We start from the raw sequence: 19,971 nt of genomic DNA, 5'->3' as shown, positions 1-19,971 counted from the left end.
TTTAATATCATTTTGTGACTAAAGAAACTCGTACAGTGGTTTAATCTGTACAATCTACATATATTTTTATATTAGCACTCATTCCATACTGTATATATAAAAAAAAATGTTGCAAATTTAGATTGCCTCAAATGTATTAAGAATTATATTTGGAAGACAATGCTAATTGTCAAGTCTCGCCACAAGGTGGCGAATACACAAGAGTCTCGTTCGACAGTCTCTAATTCTAACCACCCTCTATCATATACAATATACCCTGGGATTCAGGCTATCAACGAGAATATCGAGTTCTAACTCTACTTGACCTCGTAAACCCATGCAAAGAGAGACGAGATAACAAATATTCGAAGTACGTTCCAAAACGTTACATTGCACAAACATCTAACTTGAAGCCTAGCTTTGAATACTTATATTATAATTAAACATATATCTTTCTTCTTTCTCAAAATGAGCACTTTCTAAAATTGAAAGAGGACAAAATTCGCGTTTTTGAAATTAGAAAATAATCTAAGTTACTTGTGCAACGTTCAACTGTCTCGAGTGTAATCCAATGTGTATCTATGCTTACGACGTGGATTGGGATGCAGCAAACCGGAAAACATATCCCTCCTTCTATACTCCTTCATCAACGCTACGTCAGCTATCCCAAATATCTATGTTTCCTGCTCACAGAGGGCTCTTCAATTAAGAAGATTGGCAAGCTCAGATAGGTAATTACATGTAAATTGATTTCCCGAACGAACGTAGACATTAATTTTGATTAATTCATGGTGCGAACAATGCTAGCACAAACATCACAGGCTAAAATGGATAAATGCTTTAAGTTGTTACTTAATAAGCTTAATAAACAAGCTTTTGAGAAACTGGTACATTTGTAAAAAAATGTATGCATCAACAACATTTAACATTTCGAGTTTTAATATCATAGCATTTTACGACTACTTGTTGATTTAATATAAAATAGAATTTACCTACATGAGGAGTAAAATACGCTCCTCAATTATCATGCGACAATATAGAATAATTACGTTGCCTTAGTTATATCCCGAAATATTTACTTAATTGATAAATATTATTTGAATATTATTTTACTTAGCAAATACTCTATTTAATTATCCTCGTTTGTTTATCAAATCTTTCCATCTAGCATTATTTCATTTTCATTTCTTTTATTTGAATAATTGAACCAAAAATTACTGTAGATTAAAATTTTACTCTGCGTATTCCAACTTTAAGAATTTAATTTAATTTGAAATATGCAGGTGCAATTATTGCGAATATAACGCTTTTGTAAAATGAAAGTATTCTTGTCTATATAGAGTACAGATTATAAGAAAATATAACACACCTATACCTTATTTGTTCGATAACATAAACTATTTACAATGGTCCAAACGCGATCGTCAATATCACGCAACTTGAATAACGATGCATGTTGGTGGTCTCATAATACGCCGGCTGTATGTGCTCGTTAGCGTTCCGCGCTACAATGGAGTCTTCAACGAAAATATAGCCACCTCTGCTCGCGTGAAACACGTAATACGAGAGAGACTCCTATATTTTCCGAATTACCCTTCGCAGGATGATATGCCTAGTAATTCCTAATCGGAGTTCGACAATTTCAAGGTGTGTTCTATAAGCTTGTGCAACAAGAAAGACTTTAATGGATGTTTGACATGCTATGCAAAGTGGACAGAGAATTAAAATTCATCGTTATTATCTCACCGATTAAAAAACATGAATAATGGGTAGGATGATAAGGAAAACGAATCGTGATTACATATTTACATAAATTTGCGCGCCTGTGTGTGATAATTTATTTATAATTTATTACTAAATTGAATCGAAAAAGCTAGTCTATAACCATTAAACTATTCAGTATAAGTAAACTGTGTAATTCTATCTATTTTGATACATTATTCGTTCTACTCGTATTCGTCAAAACGACTGTTTCCTATTCTTTAAAAATGTCTGTAGCGAATAATATCCGTCCAACGAATGCAAAATTCTAACAGTAGATTGACAACACCAATTAGGAATCAACTCGTGCCATTTTTACAATTGTCAACGCATTTTTGTACGATCCGACACTGGCGATGGAACGAGAAAAATTTCAAGGGAATTCGATTCAGGCAGAGTAGAATAGCGATAAATAAACACTCATTGGTCTAAATTGAGGAAAAACCCTTTTGGGAAATTTCGTTCCGTGGCAAATCGCTTTGGCCGATTGCTCGTCCCTTTCGTCGTTTGTTTTAATTATCAACGTGTTCACGAATCAGGATGAATGCGCTTTCATTGCAAACGTTTTTATGTCGTGGAAATTTCGAAGCAAACGTGATACGAGGGCAGACAGTTCGCGAGTAAAATACTGATTCGATGAATTCTGCAGAGTGAGTTTGATGTATTCGATTATTATGTTAAAGACGGGGAGCACGACATCATTGTTTAACGCGGTTCGCAATCGAATTTCCAGCGGAAACGTTTCGTCGCGGCATTAACCGGAATTCACGTGTTTAGCGACACACTGGCAGGGGGTAAACTTTAACGTACACGCGCGCGAAATGGAAATTAATTAGATCATCGGCTTGTATAGATAAACGCGTGTACAAAGCTTATCGGAAATTCCGCGTGTAGAAATTAGAAGTCATAACGTGCAAGTTAATGAGATATTGATGTACATTAGAAGTCGCAGGTGGTCTGATAAAACCGTGTGAACGTATGTAGTATGGTATTCATTTTGTCGTCATCTAGTTATTTTATCTAAGTAGAGAAATTGTATTCTAACTTGTAGCGGCACGTGAGTCAACGGAAGATTTGAATCGCGAGAGACTCATATTATTGTACTTTGGAATACCAATGTTGTTTTGGTTTGCTAGGTTCAGAGGTAAACGAACCAGAATTACATTTGATCTTTTCATAATAACAACTGTTGTTATAAATAGACGAATGTGCTCTCTAGGACAGTTCAATAGTAGAATAATTAGCGAGTAGAGGGGTTGAATTGTTTCGAGCGAACGACGATTACGACAGTGTACACTATTTCTGTACTTGTACTTACAGTGATTTTAATATAATTGACTATTACAATTTTATCGTCTCTTTATTAAACGAATTGACACGTTTAATATTCACCTCAAACTGTTCCATAAAATTTAGAAAATATTGTTGAGCTCAGAAAGAAGTTTCTTATCTTTTACAAGGTGTTTATTAAAAATATACGTATAAGGAAATGTAAAATCAAAAGTGTTATCCTTTCTATAATCAATTCTATAGTTCATTGGACGTCAAAGAATTTATGAGCAGGTAAATTTTATGCTAATTTTTAGAAAATTAATTACAACCAAAGTTGGAAACCAGGCAAATCTTTTATTATTTAAAATTTTTCTTATATTTCTCTGTCGAATACAGCGTTAGAAATTCTCGTTGTTCAAAGTTGACGTATTTTCACTTGACGTTTATTTAAAAAGCTGCAAAATTCTTTTATCTTTTATAATTCGTTTTGATAGTCACGTGTCATTCTCAGCGTTAGTTTAGATATTGTGACACATATAGGATATTTATTAATGTCATACATAATTCATGACCGGCAATCGTTAATTTTATAAATTGGAATTACTATTCAGGTTAAAACAGGACATCATCACGAACATGACTAGTATCTTTCTGATTTAAACCTTGATTCGGATCACCGTCATTAATCGCAAATGAGATTGATTAAATATTTCTTAACTATTTTTATTGTAAAGTAACATCGTTCACGAAATTTTGAAGTTTGTTACGTCGATATATTATTATACAGTATAAATAGCAGTGTACTTATACAAATAAATTCGATATTTTATAAAGAATTTCTACAACGATTAAATTATTTTCTATACCTATAAAAACTTAAAATTATATTAAATTATATTGGAAATTATGTATTAAACATCGAGAAATAAGCTATCATCTATACTTATAAGTATTACTTAACAATTTGATATAATACTTATAAAATACTTAGGTTTGCCGACGATCTGAGATGGCAAAATTCAGGTATTGATTGGAAACATGTATCGAATCATATGGAAATTATTATATTTCTATTAAACGTATCACGTTTCAAGGAAACTACGTGTCATGAAAATATTATTTGAAAAGAATGACATTTCAGTTCACACCTATGCACCAACGCGACGTAATATAAATAATAAGACAACGAAATTAACTAAATCACGTATACTCTTTAATATGGAATTTCCGCAGCAATTAAGTTGCTTCTTTGCGTATCTTCGGCTGTTTTATAGTGATGCCTCTCGCAGAATTCCTGTATTCTCTGACAGGCCTCCTCCAACATATCTATGGGCACCGTGATGACCAGCCTCATGTACGACGGATAATCGAAGCACTGTGAAAAGAATTGAGAAGCGCTTAATCGACGAAAACGTCCAGTCGAACGAGTGCTCGATTTATAGGGCGTACCTGGCCAGGAAGGCAAAACACAGACTCCTCCATTAGCAATCGTTGCACGAATTCGAGGTCGGAATTAAATTCCGGAAAACAAGGTAGATCTATGTAAACCTGGGGGACCGATAGGATAATTTATAGTCAGTAAATTGCGATCTGCTACCCTTAACGTCGGTGTGTTTACCTTAACGTTTAAATCGCGTCTGATTTTCGCCTAATTACACGAAATATTTACACGGATGGCAATTTCAATCGAATCGCCTTGTAATCGAGTTTAATAACGGTAAATAAGGTACTGTTAAGAAGCTTTGGAATTTCATTATTCATATACATTACATAACATGTCGCGCATGATCTACTTCCCAAACTTATTATCGGAAACTGTAAGTAGAGCAAATTGGATTTACACTCTGATTTATGGTAGATTTAGGTACATTTTGTTTTAGGAATTGTTACGTTCTCCGTTACTTTTGTTACTTTACTTCCCTTTGTATTCATATCGCGAGACATAGACAGAGAAATTATTAACACAGATTAGATGATTACCATCATGTACATTGCTCCGTCGGGCATTATTGGTTTCAACCCTGAGATTTTCTTCACACAGTTGTACGCCGTTTTCGAGTGATCCTAAAAACGAAAATGAACATTTGATCATTATATCGTGGCAAATTTATAAAGAAAAGTATATGTAGTTATATCCAGGAAATTAAAAATTCGTGTAACGTGTTAACTCTTCCCCGGTTTAACAGATTAATTAATTGATGTTCCGCCTAATTTAAATTTTGTTATATTCGTAAATATGCCGCGTGAAATATAACCCTCGCGATTTTCGAGTTTGCATAAATTTCTAGAAGGTACTTAAGATAACAAAAACCTACATGCAACATTCTAACGACGCCATCGTAAAATTCCTGTGGCGTGTTCTTCAGAATAGCGGGCAACGCACCTTGAATAAGCGTGTTGCTGCCGATAATTCTTTGACTTAGACAACGAAGCGCTTTCCTTATCTACATAAGAGAATAAGAAAAAGTAATACAATATATCGCACATTATGCAATTGGAAATTCTTATAAGAAAGAAAAGTACGAATTAAAGTTCTTCGAAAGCAAAATTTTGCTGGAGCTCACAGTCTCGTCCTTTGCTCGACTCGTTGATTTCTTCGATTTCCTTCGTTCTTCCTTTCATTCTTTCTTTTTTCTCTTTTTTTTCCTCAACACGAAAGTAAGACTCGAGCAAAGTTGAGGACACGGTGAACGGTGCCAAGTGGAGAACTTTAACGATGGGATAAAATTTAATCAACGAAATTTAATCCAAACGCGATAAGGCACGGCGCAGAAACAGATCTGGTCGTTCTTGTTACGGAAACAATACGAAAGGAGAAGCAATTATTTTCAAGCTTTCCCGTATATAGCGTATCGTGCAATTACCCACCTCCTTCTCCAGCACGTTTTGACGATCGTGAATGATTATCCAGCCCATACGCCAGCCGGGCACTAAAAATCTGAAACATCGGTGAAGATTACCGTTTACCTGGTAATGCGTCCATTGTTGTAACTCGATTATTACTAGTGCATGCTCCGAGTCACATCGCTACATGACAATAACCAAGCAGAAAGTGCAGAGAATGATATACCGCTGGTCTATAATCTTACATTAAGATTTATATTTAAATTATAATTGGGAAGTTTTCTCGAAAAGGGGACCATAGAGCAAAATGGTGAATTGAGTAAATTGCCCTGGAAATTTTTATCCTAGTTTCTGATATTAGCTATAAATAAATAAAGTATCTATATCCTTGCAATAGATCTACGAGTCCTTTTTTTTAAAGAGTAATTTACGAACTCCAAAGGTAAAATTGAAACTAGTATCGAGAGCACAATTAGAAAATTTATTGACGATAAATTCCTTCTTTAAGACGGACAATAAATGAAAATGAGTAGCGAAAAATTAAATTACTACTCGATTTGAAGTAAATTCAAGCTTTTGAACAATGGTAATTTATCCAAAATTTGTCAGATAATATATTTTTTATCAATATTTAGAATATATTCCAACCTTTTGGCGATGAAACTATTTTTAAAATAGGAAGCAACGAGCATCGGTGTCCAGGTTGCGTGCGAACATTCGCCGCCACAAAACTTCCCGCTTGACCACCGAGAATTCGCTGTAATATTGATTCCACGATGCTCGTGCAATTATGTATACGGAATGTAGCCGTAAACCGCTGTAAAACGTCCCACGTAAAAACTTCACGAATGTATTTCAAGGAATGAAAATATCCAAGCGACGCGATCATAACATGCTAAGATTTCAAAGTTCATTTTTGCATACCTCTTCGTCAGGCCGCTACATGACAAAATAGGAACTTCCTTCGACAAAGATGCTAACGAATGGAAAGTCCGTCCTGGGAACACCTGGTAAGACAAAATAACGATGAAAGAAATGTAATAAATTTTCAAAATGGTAAAGATGGTACAAGATTTTTGGTATCTTGCAGAAAATAAAACGAGACTTTTATGAAGCAACGGTTGTTATCGAAGAAGCACTTGACTTGTTCGTTAAATTGATTCTTCCTAGCACGAACTATCGTAAAATGCATTTAACAAATCAGAATTAAAAAAGAAAACTTGAAAACCAAATTAAGTGGTTTCTACTTTATAGTACGACAAGATTCGATAACTTCGTAAAATTTTAAAAATTAAAAAATTTTAATAAAATAAACCGTACAAAGCTCATCTGCTTAATGTTACTTAATATTAGCTATAGATTTGTAGAATATTAATTATATGACGTTCAATATCAAAACACCGTTCAGTGGGTAACTTATAGGTTGACTCGAATTGAGTTTAAACGTATATTACTTTATTATAATTTATATAATTTCATTATAAAATGAAACTATAAGGGCTGTATGTGTGCGTATGTTAATCACGTACCATATGCTCGTAAATTTCATCGGCAATAATTGGTATGTAGTAACGAGCGGCTACGTCGAGAATGTCGAGTGTGTGATCCTTGCTAAATACGGAACCGCACGGGTTCGAAGGATTGTTTATAATGATCGCCGCGGTGAATTCGTCGATCTGTGATTCCAAGTTGTCCAGATCGATCTCCCAGCCGAGTTCAGGCTAGAAACGTGAATAACCGACGTTAACCGAGTTCCTGCATGGAAAATATTTTCCTATGACGTAATAACGTATAATTAAATTATTTATTATGCATATACTTTAAAATTTTTAATTTTAAAAAAAGTAAAATAGAACTGTTTTTAAGACAAAGCTGTGATATATTCGGTATACAAAATAGGAAGGAAAGATATTTATACAAATCCATCGTGTCGTAGCATTTTCGTATTATATTTAGTTAAGTATACCGCTTTGAAATGACATTTTTCTTCGTTAGAATTAAGTTGTTGCTTTCCTTCGCAAACTTTTAATTACTTTAGCTAATTTTCTGTAAGATTCGATGGGTTATTAATAACTATGGCAGACGTTAAAGCAAATAAAACGATTTATGATATCAATATATAACATATTTTTATAGGTTTTCCAAGTTAATGGCTGCTAGAACAGTATTGTAGGCAATAAGTTTAAGTACCCCAATTTATCACAGCAACCTCTTACGCTATTTTCTCGCGATACATACTACGTAAGTACGTGTTCACGTTAAGTACTAGTATGTCTTCAACACACGAAGTAGCAAAAAAAAGAAGGAAACAACCTGTTCCGACACAACATAGCGGCACGCAACGAAATATGTAAATATTATTTCAGCATTTCGCGAATGGCCAGAAACTGTAGGTTTCAACGTATTTCGCAAAACTATGCAGTTGTTTCTAATTTTGTTATTTTCGTCGCTTCACGATATATTACGATGGGGCTGGAGCTTTCGATGATCTTTTCAAAAATTCATTTCACAGGTACTTTAAAAGAAATTTTGAAAGAACGAGTAATATATCGTAGACTGAGAAGTCCTAATATATATTTTATATATATATATACCGTTTATGACTATTCGATTAAATTATTTAAAATTTTGTATTTATAAATCATCCAGACTGTGCAAATCCAGAATGTATGATCATGTATACTCTTTTTAGTTGCGCGACGTTTACGGCTGGAATTTCCAGTTCATAATCTTGTTTGAAAAATTGTTTGTTTTTTCTGCGCGATCATAAATATTTTCAGGGCACCCAGTATACGTATGGTAGCTGGATCAATACTTATGTGTGGGCTTATAAGTCACAGAAAATGGCATGGACCATGCAATACGATAAGCCGCAAGTACCAGAACTTGTTATGCACAACTCAATCTTTGACAATGATGTATTAAAAAATAAGTTATTACCATACGTTGCACGAAAATGTTACGAACTATCGATTTTAATCTTGTTTACAGTATTAATTATGTATTTCGCGTACACTCCAAGAAATTTCATCCTGTTTTGTTAAAATATTCTATGTCTGACGTTTGAAAACGAATTGTTGCCACAAACAAACAAATTATTGAATTTTCGACTTCATAACTTCGACATCTTGGTTTGATTCGCTACAAATGGCGTTTCTCAATTTCTATAATCCTATTGAATTTTGAAATTTCTTTATTCAAAACTCTGCTGTTCATATACAGAAGCATTCGAAAACTCCAAAAAATTAAAACAACAAATACATCGTTTGTTAATAAATATGATGAAATTGTCGCACCTTTAGTTATTTTTTTAGTATTTTAAAGTCACGCGGTACACTTGCACAATAGAACTACGTAATATTATTAACGAAGCTTTACAAGTCATAAAATAGAAATTATCAACAGCAATTGCTTTTCTCAGTTAGTAAACTATTATGCAAGAAAATTCTAATATTTCAAGAACATCCAAAATCAATAATTTCACAGCTTTCTCTTTTAAAACATTCAGAAAGCGTTCATGTAGAAGCTGAAGCGAAACGGGAATCGTTCAAAAATTAATACGAACCTTGACATTCAATAACGATCCCGAAAGAAGATCGCGTATCGCGAATTAATTTTTCATCAGCACGTGACAAATGGAAAATTCGTGTACCGAAAGTTACGCGCATACGGGCCACCTTACATACGGATAATCCACCTCAACTTCTGCATTATAACCCACAATCTTTCCCCCTCTCTCTCTCTCACTCTCTCTCTCTTTCTCTCTCTCCCTTGTAGACCACGAAGAGCCACGGTACCGTGGTTTTAATTACTTCTCTGTGGTAAAATAGTCCACGCTGCGCTGTCTGGGCGAGTGGGGAGGCATTAAAATTCGCGGCAAAGGAGACAAAGGAACGACGGGAAAGACCTCGTTATTACCACGAAGTTTAACATTTTACCGTTTTTTTCAAATCGAGGTACGTGTATACGCTACTTTTCGAAAGTATGTGGACACTTGCTTATTTTTTTACGGATAAATCGAATTACAAGAATTTCAATCGTTATAATCATCATCGTACCTATGTAGCAAAATATTATGATGCGATTACATCGATTTCTAAAAGCAAACATGTGATAGTGAGACTGATGTTTGTAGTTGCTAAACCTTGCGTATTTTAAACAAAATGTGTAATTGGATAGGAAAATATATATATCATTAGTATAACATAAACATATCGATTAAATAAAGAATGTAAAAGAAAAGGCATGGAAATAATAAATTTTTATATAAATTTTATATAAAAACGTTGTCATCGATATCAGGTAAAATGCTGGTACTAAAATGCAGATGCGAGAATATTGGTGAACTTTCGAGATACGTTTATACTTACGCGTAACTCATAGGATTTTACGTTGATACCAAGACCTTCTGCAAGTGTTCGATAGATCGAGAAACCGGGTCGCGGTATCAGAATATTTTGCCCCCTTCGTGCTAACGCTGTTATACAGAGGTCGAGAGCGCAGGAGCATCCGCTGCATAAAATTACATCCTGAAAAAAGAGAGAATTCAGAGGATCGAGAATTAGCATTCCGTTTGAAAGCCATCTTTCTAATAAATTTGTGACTAAAGCCAATTAATTTGCTATAGAAATCGTGTATCGTGATCTTTTTCCACTCTGGTCAACCTGTACACGAGGAATTTTTAAACAAATCTAAAAATGTACACAGAAGCTGCAAGGTATTTAATGCAAGTATGCATATAATTCATAGAGGTCCAAAAACTATTTAAACAGTCGATTATCCGTTATATTAATAAGCCTCGATATTCGATAAAACCATCTTCGATATATATGTATGTGTTTAAAATCGCCATTCTTCTACGTGCTAATTTTTAACGAAATACGTACAAGTTTGTAGTAAATAATATCTTGTAGCTACTAACTACATTTTCAGATTAGTTTCAAATTTTACTAATATCATCGGATAAAGTTATGTATCATTACGATACTAATGAAGTTTCACAATCTTTCATGTAACACATAAAAGCTTTCTGTGGTAAGCTTTCAACCATTTTCGTAAGTTACTATCCGTGCAATTAACGCGACGTTAAAATCTATTTGAAAAGAAAAGAAATCCAGTGGTAACTGATCTGTGGAAAATTTAACTCTGCCGTATAAAATTAATAATTTAAAATGAAAGTAAAAATACACGTTAAGTTTGGGATGTATTTATATCTTTAAATATATTCTCCTATATGAATTATGCTAGCGAAGAAAATGGGAAGAATATTCGCCTATAGCTACGCAGCCGTACATTAATTAAACGTTCGATGCACATGAAATCTTTAGAACTGTGAAAAAGCTCGGTTCTCGTCGTTTTTCCGACGTTCATTTCCTGGGGGCGCAGTGAATAAAGCTAATAGCAGATTCATTGCATGCCATACATTACAATTTTCGCAGCACAAGGGGAATGTTCCTTGCTTTATGAACATTTTTTTTGCAACAATATCGATTCTGTTCGGATTTCGAAACGGTGGGCTTTATTTTAAATTTTCACGGTGATATCTGAGTCCTGATAATACATTACTTTTAGATCTGTGGATTTTTTCTCTTTTTTTTTTTTGGCATAACGAGGATAAAAAATATCAAGTATTAAATTTAATGACAAGTTGTTTAATCCCTTTATCTTTCTTCCCTAAAGGAATTACAAGGAAGATATTTTCCATTTACGTAAAAATTATTAATTTTGCTTCGTTTTATATTTTCAATACTTTTCATTTACAATGACACGAAATATCGAACTGCGAATATTAAATTTGTTATACACATAAAAGTACTTTCCAGTACCGTGTATGTGAGAATAAATTTGATCTTTACAATCGTGATGGATTGTTTAATTTTTCAACGAAACGTCGCATTGATTTATTTTCGACTTTTACTTATGCATATTGAAAATCATCCATCGGACGATATTAAAAAGGAAAATTTGTCTTTCGAAAGGAAGATTAAAATATATTTTCACGTGTGAGTATGAATCTAATATTTGAAACACCAATTTTTGTCTAGTGTCCTTTAATGGTGAAAGTTAAATAATTCTACATTTTGCTGCATGAATAATAAATACGAAGATGCTATATGTGCAAGATTGAAGTAGAAAATGCCTGGCTTCGCGAATATTACGAAATACGACGCACGCGAGCAATTATGAAATCGATTCGATGAAAATTAAGTTAAGAAATTAAAAAGAAAATGTAACAAATAGTAACACAGATTTATGGCAATAACGCAACGAAAATACCTCCTGAAAGATGAACAGAAAATCACATGCTATCTAAATGAATAAATAAATAAATAGATAAATAAATAAAGATTTTTTAGCTAGAATCTAGAAACTATGATACGTTGACCATACAAGAACGACAAAGCAAACGAGAAAAATTCATTGATCGGAAAAACGATTGTTTGAACGGAACAGTGAAGCGAAGAGATTCTATTGATTTTCTCGTGATTGTATCGAGAACCGTAGATGCCGGACAGTTCGTAGTTAATTGATGATATTTCTTCTTTTAGAGAACGTGGTTTCTAGTTTGCGGCCGATCGTGCAGGGAAATTCGGTTTTCCCAGCAAACTTCGTCGGCAGTTCCGATCAACTAGCGGTTTAACTAGATATCGTATACACGTGCACGCAAACAACGAATGAATACACACAGAAAGGGAGCGGACACGATGTGCCTGCAGATGAACGAGTTTCTATAAGCGCCTGGTTACAGGTCGAGCTAATTCGAATCGAAACATCTTCTGCAAAATTGAAAATATACGAAGCTCGACCGCATCTCTATGGAAAACTGTATATTAGGTTGGAAACCTAATTGGACGATTCGATTATTCGTTGTGCAAGGAAAAAGGGAAAAAGTAAAATCCTGACAAATCGCTAAGACTTCTTTAAAAAGCTTAGATACGCTTAGGGTAATTTTCGAACGTTCGTTCACGATCGCACAAAAAACGAGAGAATATGCTAGGCGTCACAGTCGCAAAGTCGTTGGCTACTTTTGTGACATCGTGACATTTAAGCTTCATGCCCAATTCGATCGTGTTCAACTCGAAAAAATACTATGGTAAAGAGAAGAAATGAATACAGTCAGTGAAGAATAATTCATTATACTCGACTAATAAATTAACAAAATCAAATGCGATACATAATGAAAATGCAATGCATCTGATATTTCGATATTTCCATTTCAAAGTTTCAGTGTTAATGTTAAACCTGTCGATCGAGGAACATAATTTATATGGATATGCATGTTCTCTAAAATGTTATCCAAATAATTCATCAAATAGGGCAATTAATCAGACTTCGAATGTAATTAATACACATGATTTATTTGCGTATGCAAAACAAGGCGTAGCCGGAAGTAATCTGTATGCAACGCGGCTTTCAGTAGCACAGTTCTCTACAGATCGATAACAATATGGAATAACCAGATGCTTCTGCGTTTTCTTTACCAGCATTCAATTTTTCCTATATCGTTGTCTTTTTCCTTCTCGTTAGTAATAGGAACTGATTTTGTCACGATCAAGTATTATTATGTTAGAGAAATAGATTCGTGCAAAGATATCTTAATAGATAAAGTCATAAAAATTCTCATCAGTAACAATTTCAAAAAAATTGTCAAGTTCATTTTTTGTTTAACACTTTTATGAACTTTGTAACATACCTTTTCGAACCGCATAAAAATCGCAACTCTACGAGGTTCATCGATTAGATAGTTTTTCTTGCAAGTAGCGTTCTTTATCATACTTTTTACGTGTTCAATAATTTTAACAGGTATTTGTACATACTAAGATTACTGTAGAATATTTCAAACTATTAAACATGCATTCGCCGTAAGTCAGATTGTTATCGTGCTTTTTTACAAAAACTGTCACAAAACGTAGGTAATTAGTCTCTTTAGAAACATGTACAGAATTTATGATAATAAACCGTTTTTAATATATTACAATCTGCTACAAATTTAATTCCGCACTCGATATTTCCGTATAAATTATATCTCAAAGTATGTCATACCGTCGCTCACGCACCGCATGTACTTTCATTTCATATTTCAAATACATATATTAAACAGAACATTCGGACAAAGGTAAAACGATATACAGAATTATGGATAAAAAATTGTTAATAAGGAAGCAAAGAACGGAGAATTAGAATATTCATCTTTGCTAGAAAACGTCCAATAATTATCACAAAAAATTAGTTTGCAAATCAAAAGTCTGGAAATGAAATTCTATCCTTCATTAAACATTTAATAATGCTTTATTGTATTTTGCAATAAACTTGACGTGAACGCCAGGAATGTTTTTATTAAACATTGAACAAAAATAATTGCCATTTACGCATTTGTAAGGCAATAACAAACGGAGTTTTAACATCGATACCTGTCCTCTGTCTCGTCGATGGAAAAAGTTAATCGAAAAATGTATATCAATCGTGACTCTTAAGTGACGTATGAAAATTTCAAACGTTATTAACAGCGACTGTTTATCGAATCCAACATTTTGTGTCGCTGGAAAATGACGAAGATTGAAATTATACATAATCAACGGTACGAAGTATTAGCTTTAAATTCAGTCAGAGTTTTCTATTTGTGAAATAATTAATCTTTCAACGTAAAATTATGTATTTTCCTTATTTCTGGGATATTATTCCTTTTTTCTTTCATCTGAAGATCAACATCGCGTCGACAATACGATTATCAACGACAAAGAAAAGGGACAATTGCACATCATTTTATTCATTAATTTTGATTTCTTAACCAATTTCAATAGATCATGGTATTAACGATTAAGAATTTACCTTAGCATCCACTTTTACGAATTCGCTGGAACTATATTCCGCTACGGCTTCCCTTGCGCTTTGGTGACCTAAAATAATATTGCGTCATTAATTATTTAAAAAATAAATCGGAACCGAATTTAAAGATCGATTCGAACGATAATTTTATAACAGATAATAAATAAAATATTTTATCAATCTCATGTTAGTACAATTTCTTTCTATTGAATTATTAATTTATTATTAGTACCTGTGCTAGGTGCGTATCCATTATACAATTGAGAAACGAGACTTTGTTGAACAGCATCAATTACTTCTTTGGGTGGTTTTAAATTTCCAAAAGTAGTTGGATCACCTAAAAATAGAGAACTTCTTGGTAAAATACTTTAAACCATTGATTGACCTTAATGATAGAATAATTACAATTATTCGTCACGTAAGAGAATTGAATGTAATATATAAACATCTCCAAACAATCGATCGACGACTATTCCGAATTTCTGATTTTATCTTGAAACGAAGCATATTAAATTTGGGAATAGGCGACCGTACGTGATAAATAGTTCAAGCTACGCGAAAAAGTGCTTCACATAAATCTTGTTATTAAACTTTTTAAACTACTTTATCAATTACCTCTAAATTTAATCAATTTCTATATATTTGATATATAAATAATAAACATTTAAACATTTTCTTCAAGTAGATTAGTAATACGATGTTTCATTAACGTAAAAATAAAATAATTATAAAGCATATTCTGTCGATTAAACTGCTCAGAGCGTACTCATTAGACTTGTTGTTTCCAATTCTAAATTTAAATAGTTTTTTTTATGAAAAGCTACACGTGATCATCCAACGTGATTCAAAGTATTTTTCTTCTTTTTCGAATCATCGTCGAAGAAAACAAAATATATTCGTACGTATATAAAATGCAAAACGAAGAAATCAATTATCTTAACTTCTTTTTTGAAAATTTACAAACGTTACGGACAGTTTAAAATGGCTCACAATTCTGTTATTAAACGAGATAGCAAAAAGGAACAAACGAACTAATTACACGCGAACAAGACCACGATAAGCGCGGAACACGAAATTATCCGGTCTCACGAGATTCCTTTTCCAATCCCAGAAACTCGTAATTTAAAAACTATTATCTGTCTCTGTCTCGTGCTCTTTTTCTAATATCTTCTGCGTGCAAACCAAACAGTCATTACTTCAAATAATTTGAAACACTTTATTAACGTTAGCTTGTCAGTTTGCTTGATTGGAAATTAGATTAGAAATTATTTGTACGCAAACGAGTTACTCGATTTCAAAGCAACTCGATCGATCTTCCGCTTAAAATGACAGGCGAGAAATAAACTGTGTATAAAGGAAAACCTCACCGATGGATAACGAGATCATGGACTTAGCAGGATTAGGCTCGACCACGAGACATTCCACGATGGATCTTATGGGGTTGTGTGTTCTTCTCGCGATATCTGACGCCTGAACGTTCCATTGGTCGCGATATACCGGCGTCGACATCTCCAACTTGGAAATTTCGAAACCCCCGAACAAAATCCCCTCCTTCGTATCCGTTAACAACACTTCAAAATTCACCACGTCGTCAAACGTTCACGAGTCGTTAAAATGTACCAGCAATGTTGAATGAATTTCAGTCGTTGAGGTTTTCTTATCCAGAAGAGATCGAAAGATCAGCGAACGATAATCCTTGATCAAGCGGTGTTCCATCACTGATCGTGAGAGGAAATCTGTTCTCTGGTCTGTCATATAATCGAAATGTTCCACTGTAGGTTGGGAAACGAACGAACCGGTCGGATTAGTCGGCTAGATTCCACACCTTCTTTCGTAATTAATTTAAATCGGTTCTGTGTTTACGTAGATCGCCCTTGTAGTTTCATCGCTAGATATTACCAGATCGCACGTGTTTAGCAATGTATTTCTATTAGCAAACTATCAAGTCATGCGACGAGTAAATCCTCTCGTAGCTTGGAACGTTGCAGGGTTTACGGGCTATGCCATTCCACTTCTACGTTCATGAAAATTTTTCATCAACGAACAATCTAAAATTTTAATCGAAGCAGCTTTAGTGGAAACAGCTTCCATTATACTCTAGCACGTTCGATATAGATGTTTGGAAAACAGTAACTTCAATGGGAAACGATTTACAGAGTAAACTTGCATATTTCGAGGAAACAAGCAGCGAATACTAATTGCTATGAAAATAGAAGAAGTCCGTTGTAGGATGGAGGACGAATCGAACCGGTCGGATTGGTCGATTGGACTCCACACCTATTTTCATAGTTTATTCAAAACGAATTCAATTCTTTGCTTACGTAGATCGCCGGTGTTTGTTGATCATTTTCTCCCGTCGTGATCTTGTTGTCACGCGCGAACAATCAAGAGATTGGCCTTCCTGAGTTTGCCGAGATCGAACTTTGCGATGCGAATAATATTCTTGCTTTACTTCTTCGATTCGCCTTTTTTTGCCTGTATATGATTCGATCTCGTGTGATTTTATACGATGAATATGCATAGCGTGGAAGATAAATAACGACCAAAGAATAATAAAAATTTATATTTGTGAACACTATGTGTTGTAAAAGATATCACGTGTACGATGTATATCCAATTAATTCTGTTTTCATTTGTATTTCGTATCTATGGTTGTAAACGTACGATATTTATCCGTAAATTATAACGTGAAACAGCAAAGATTTCCTATATAATTGCTTCCTTTGAAATCGAATTTAGAAAGAACGTTGTAATTCTGTTTTTTCCACAACCTCGACTTCTCCGACGAATAAACATTGTAGCAAAATTAAAATTCCTACTTTAGAACCTTTGAGGATTAAATGCTGCTAGAATGTTTATCTTCGTACGAAATCATAGAATGTGTAGAAAGGTAGTACCTATCTAACATATTTACCGTAACCCTGCCATAATCGCAAATCCTCTTACATTTGTTTGACATTTATCAACAATTAATTTTATTACAATAGATTATAGATCGATTAGTTTCTATGTAATAAATATTTTGATTAAATAAATGTGACACTTTAAATTCTGTCTTGAAAATTCTGTCCATACTTTTATCGACTTAACAAAATCAACGATTTTCAGGATTTTCATTTTCACTGAATTTTTTACGATTTATTGTACTTTCGTAATTTTTCGTATTATATGGTAATAGCAAGGAAAACGAATCGGAACTTTCGTAGCGTATCTTAAGGGGTTTGACACATTTTACGTCGAATCTACTTGGAAGTGACAGTATACGCAAGGTCGAAGCAAGGTCTCTGTGTTTTTGTGGCTCGTCTTCTCGAACTATGATACATACACTGACCCCACCGAAATTCCTAACATCGTTTATCGATACGAGCGTCCTTCGTATATTTTCGTTAACTAATGTAATTTATGCGCCCCGTGGAAGCACACGGTCTCGCATCTTTTACGCTTTCGCGTTGTGTCAATGACTACTTTGTCGTTTGTAAATAATTCAGGAGGTTTGTTAATGTATGCAAACGTATGCTAACAAACCTGATAAAACCTGATAAAACAGACCTAGATGTGGATGTATATTACAGAGAGCTGGAATATTACGTTTGAGGTTCTTGTATAAACGTTTACTTCCGTTTATTTTGATTTTCTACAAATGAAAATTCAACTTTCAGTTGCTTCTCCTTTAGAAACATCGTCCTCCAATTGCTGACCTGACTTATACCGATACTTGACATGTTGCAGATAAAACTAGAACTTTTTCCATTACAATGTAAGTTAATTTACCTATAGTTTCACATACATTTTATTCTCGAACTTGGAAATTTGAATTTAGTACTAAATCTGATAAAATTTGAATGTCATTTCGTTTTTACTTGATCTAATTATTTTTATTTCTATTTAATTAATTACGACTAAACAAAATACCTGTTCTTGAACTTAATTAAAATCGCAGATAAAAGAAAATATCACCTGATACCGATGAAAGTTTTCGACATCGTGATGTAATAATAACTAGACGTTTGAAAGTAATACTCGATGAAATAAAGAACAATCATATGCGTTTATTCTAGCAAAATAAAGTATTCGTTAGCTTGTAGAAGTTTTCCCACTACAAAAAGTACCAAATGAAAATCATCCTATGGATTATTGAATTCTCGTTCGCGGAATCTTGTCGCGGAATGAAATTTAAACTACACAGATGCCGCCGTTTGTTTTATACATCTGATTTATCTATCTGATTAAGTTCAACGAAGAATCGGAAATTCGCAGAAACATACATAGAATCTGGACCAACTAAAAATGATCTAGTTTCACGGTTTTTGAGAACCGGCAACTCGTTATTTGAATTGGTAATTCGTTTCAGCCACTTGAACGCGTCGACGCACGCCGACGTCATTAAACTTATTCGATCGATAAGATATTGGTACCAATGATAAAGTCTCCTTCGCCAGATTTAAAGACGTTTCTTTCATGTTACGTGATAATTACACTTATGGTTTTGTGTGTAATTCGTACACATTTGTGCGTACATTCGAATAAGTTTAATAATACGTAAAATTTTGTATTCCTACGTTTCGATTGTACAAGCACTTCCGTGTCTGCGCGTATTACAACTAAAAACGTTAGTACAATTGCCAACTACATACCAATTAATATTTCCCACGTTCTGCTGTCGACTACAATCGACGCGGCAATCAAGAGTACGATTCTTCATGCACAATTCACGACGCAAACATGACACGCGTCTCTGTTATTTCAGCGAAACGGAATATTTATTACGATTCACATCCACCTCCGGATTCATAAGCCTGTAATTGGTATTCAATGAAAATCAATGATAATAGGGAGGACGAGACGCGAAGGAAAGCGATTTACTCGCGACACCTGTACCTGATGTGGTTGTCGCGCGTGTGAAAAGAAAAGAAAGAAAAAAAAAATTGGAAAAGCAGCTATGCGTGGAAACGAACGATTCACTGGCCCGGTAACCGGTCGTATGCACGTCATCGTCGCTGACGTGTCGTATTTATGGTCGGAAAAACTGTCGTTCCGATATTCTGGTCGCCGCGCCAATGAGAGCCCCGCAATTAAAAAGAAAACATATGCTAATAGGTCGAAGACCGGTCCCGAAAATGGAATAGGCAACGATACGCGTGTTCCACGTGTCTATAGGTATAGGAAATCTCGTCTGTGTTTGTCCACCATAGATCGTGTTTGCATTTTAACCAGAGAGACTAGTAGCGAATCGTTCTTGGATCGAAGCAGGTTTCGTTCAAGGTGAAATCGTGCTCGGTTTCAACTTTT

At 34.1% G+C, this 19,971-nt stretch overlaps 1 protein-coding gene and 1 long non-coding RNA gene across 3 annotated transcripts; both read right to left on the bottom strand.

Moving 5' to 3' along the window:
- Positions 1-4,203: 4,203 nt before the first annotated feature.
- LOC117206389 (tyrosine aminotransferase) lies at positions 4,204-16,610 on the bottom strand. 2 transcript variants are annotated; one of them, XM_033445672.1, is made up of 11 exons: positions 16,050-16,609; positions 14,915-15,019; positions 14,686-14,753; positions 10,227-10,385; positions 7,386-7,577; positions 6,781-6,863; positions 5,881-5,950; positions 5,328-5,456; positions 4,993-5,076; positions 4,462-4,560; positions 4,204-4,387 (listed from the first exon to the last, which is right to left on the bottom strand). In XM_033445672.1, the coding sequence occupies exons 1-11, from the start codon at positions 16,189-16,191 to the stop codon at positions 4,226-4,228; spliced, it is 1,293 nt and encodes a 430-aa protein (XP_033301563.1). In that variant the 5' UTR covers positions 16,192-16,609; the 3' UTR covers positions 4,204-4,225. The 2 variants fall into 2 exon arrangements, with proteins under 2 accessions (XP_033301563.1, XP_033301565.1); XM_033445674.1 differs by lacking the exon at positions 5,328-5,456 and having other exon boundaries at positions 16,050-16,610.
- Positions 16,611-16,656: 46 nt separating this feature from the next.
- LOC117206390 lies at positions 16,657-19,664 on the bottom strand. Its single transcript, XR_004487385.1, has 3 exons — positions 19,561-19,664; positions 19,317-19,478; positions 16,657-17,157 (listed from the first exon to the last, which is right to left on the bottom strand). It is a non-coding gene; the product is annotated as an uncharacterized LOC117206390 (long non-coding RNA).
- Positions 19,665-19,971: the final 307 nt, after the last annotated feature.

This window comes from Bombus bifarius, unplaced genomic scaffold (genome assembly GCF_011952205.1).
Source record: "Bombus bifarius isolate JDL3187 unplaced genomic scaffold, Bbif_JDL3187 scf7180000008006, whole genome shotgun sequence".
Classification (NCBI taxonomy): Eukaryota; Metazoa; Arthropoda; class Insecta; order Hymenoptera; family Apidae; genus Bombus; species Bombus bifarius.
Note: the sequence above shows the minus strand (reverse complement) of the source record. Positions and strands in the feature narration are given on the sequence as shown.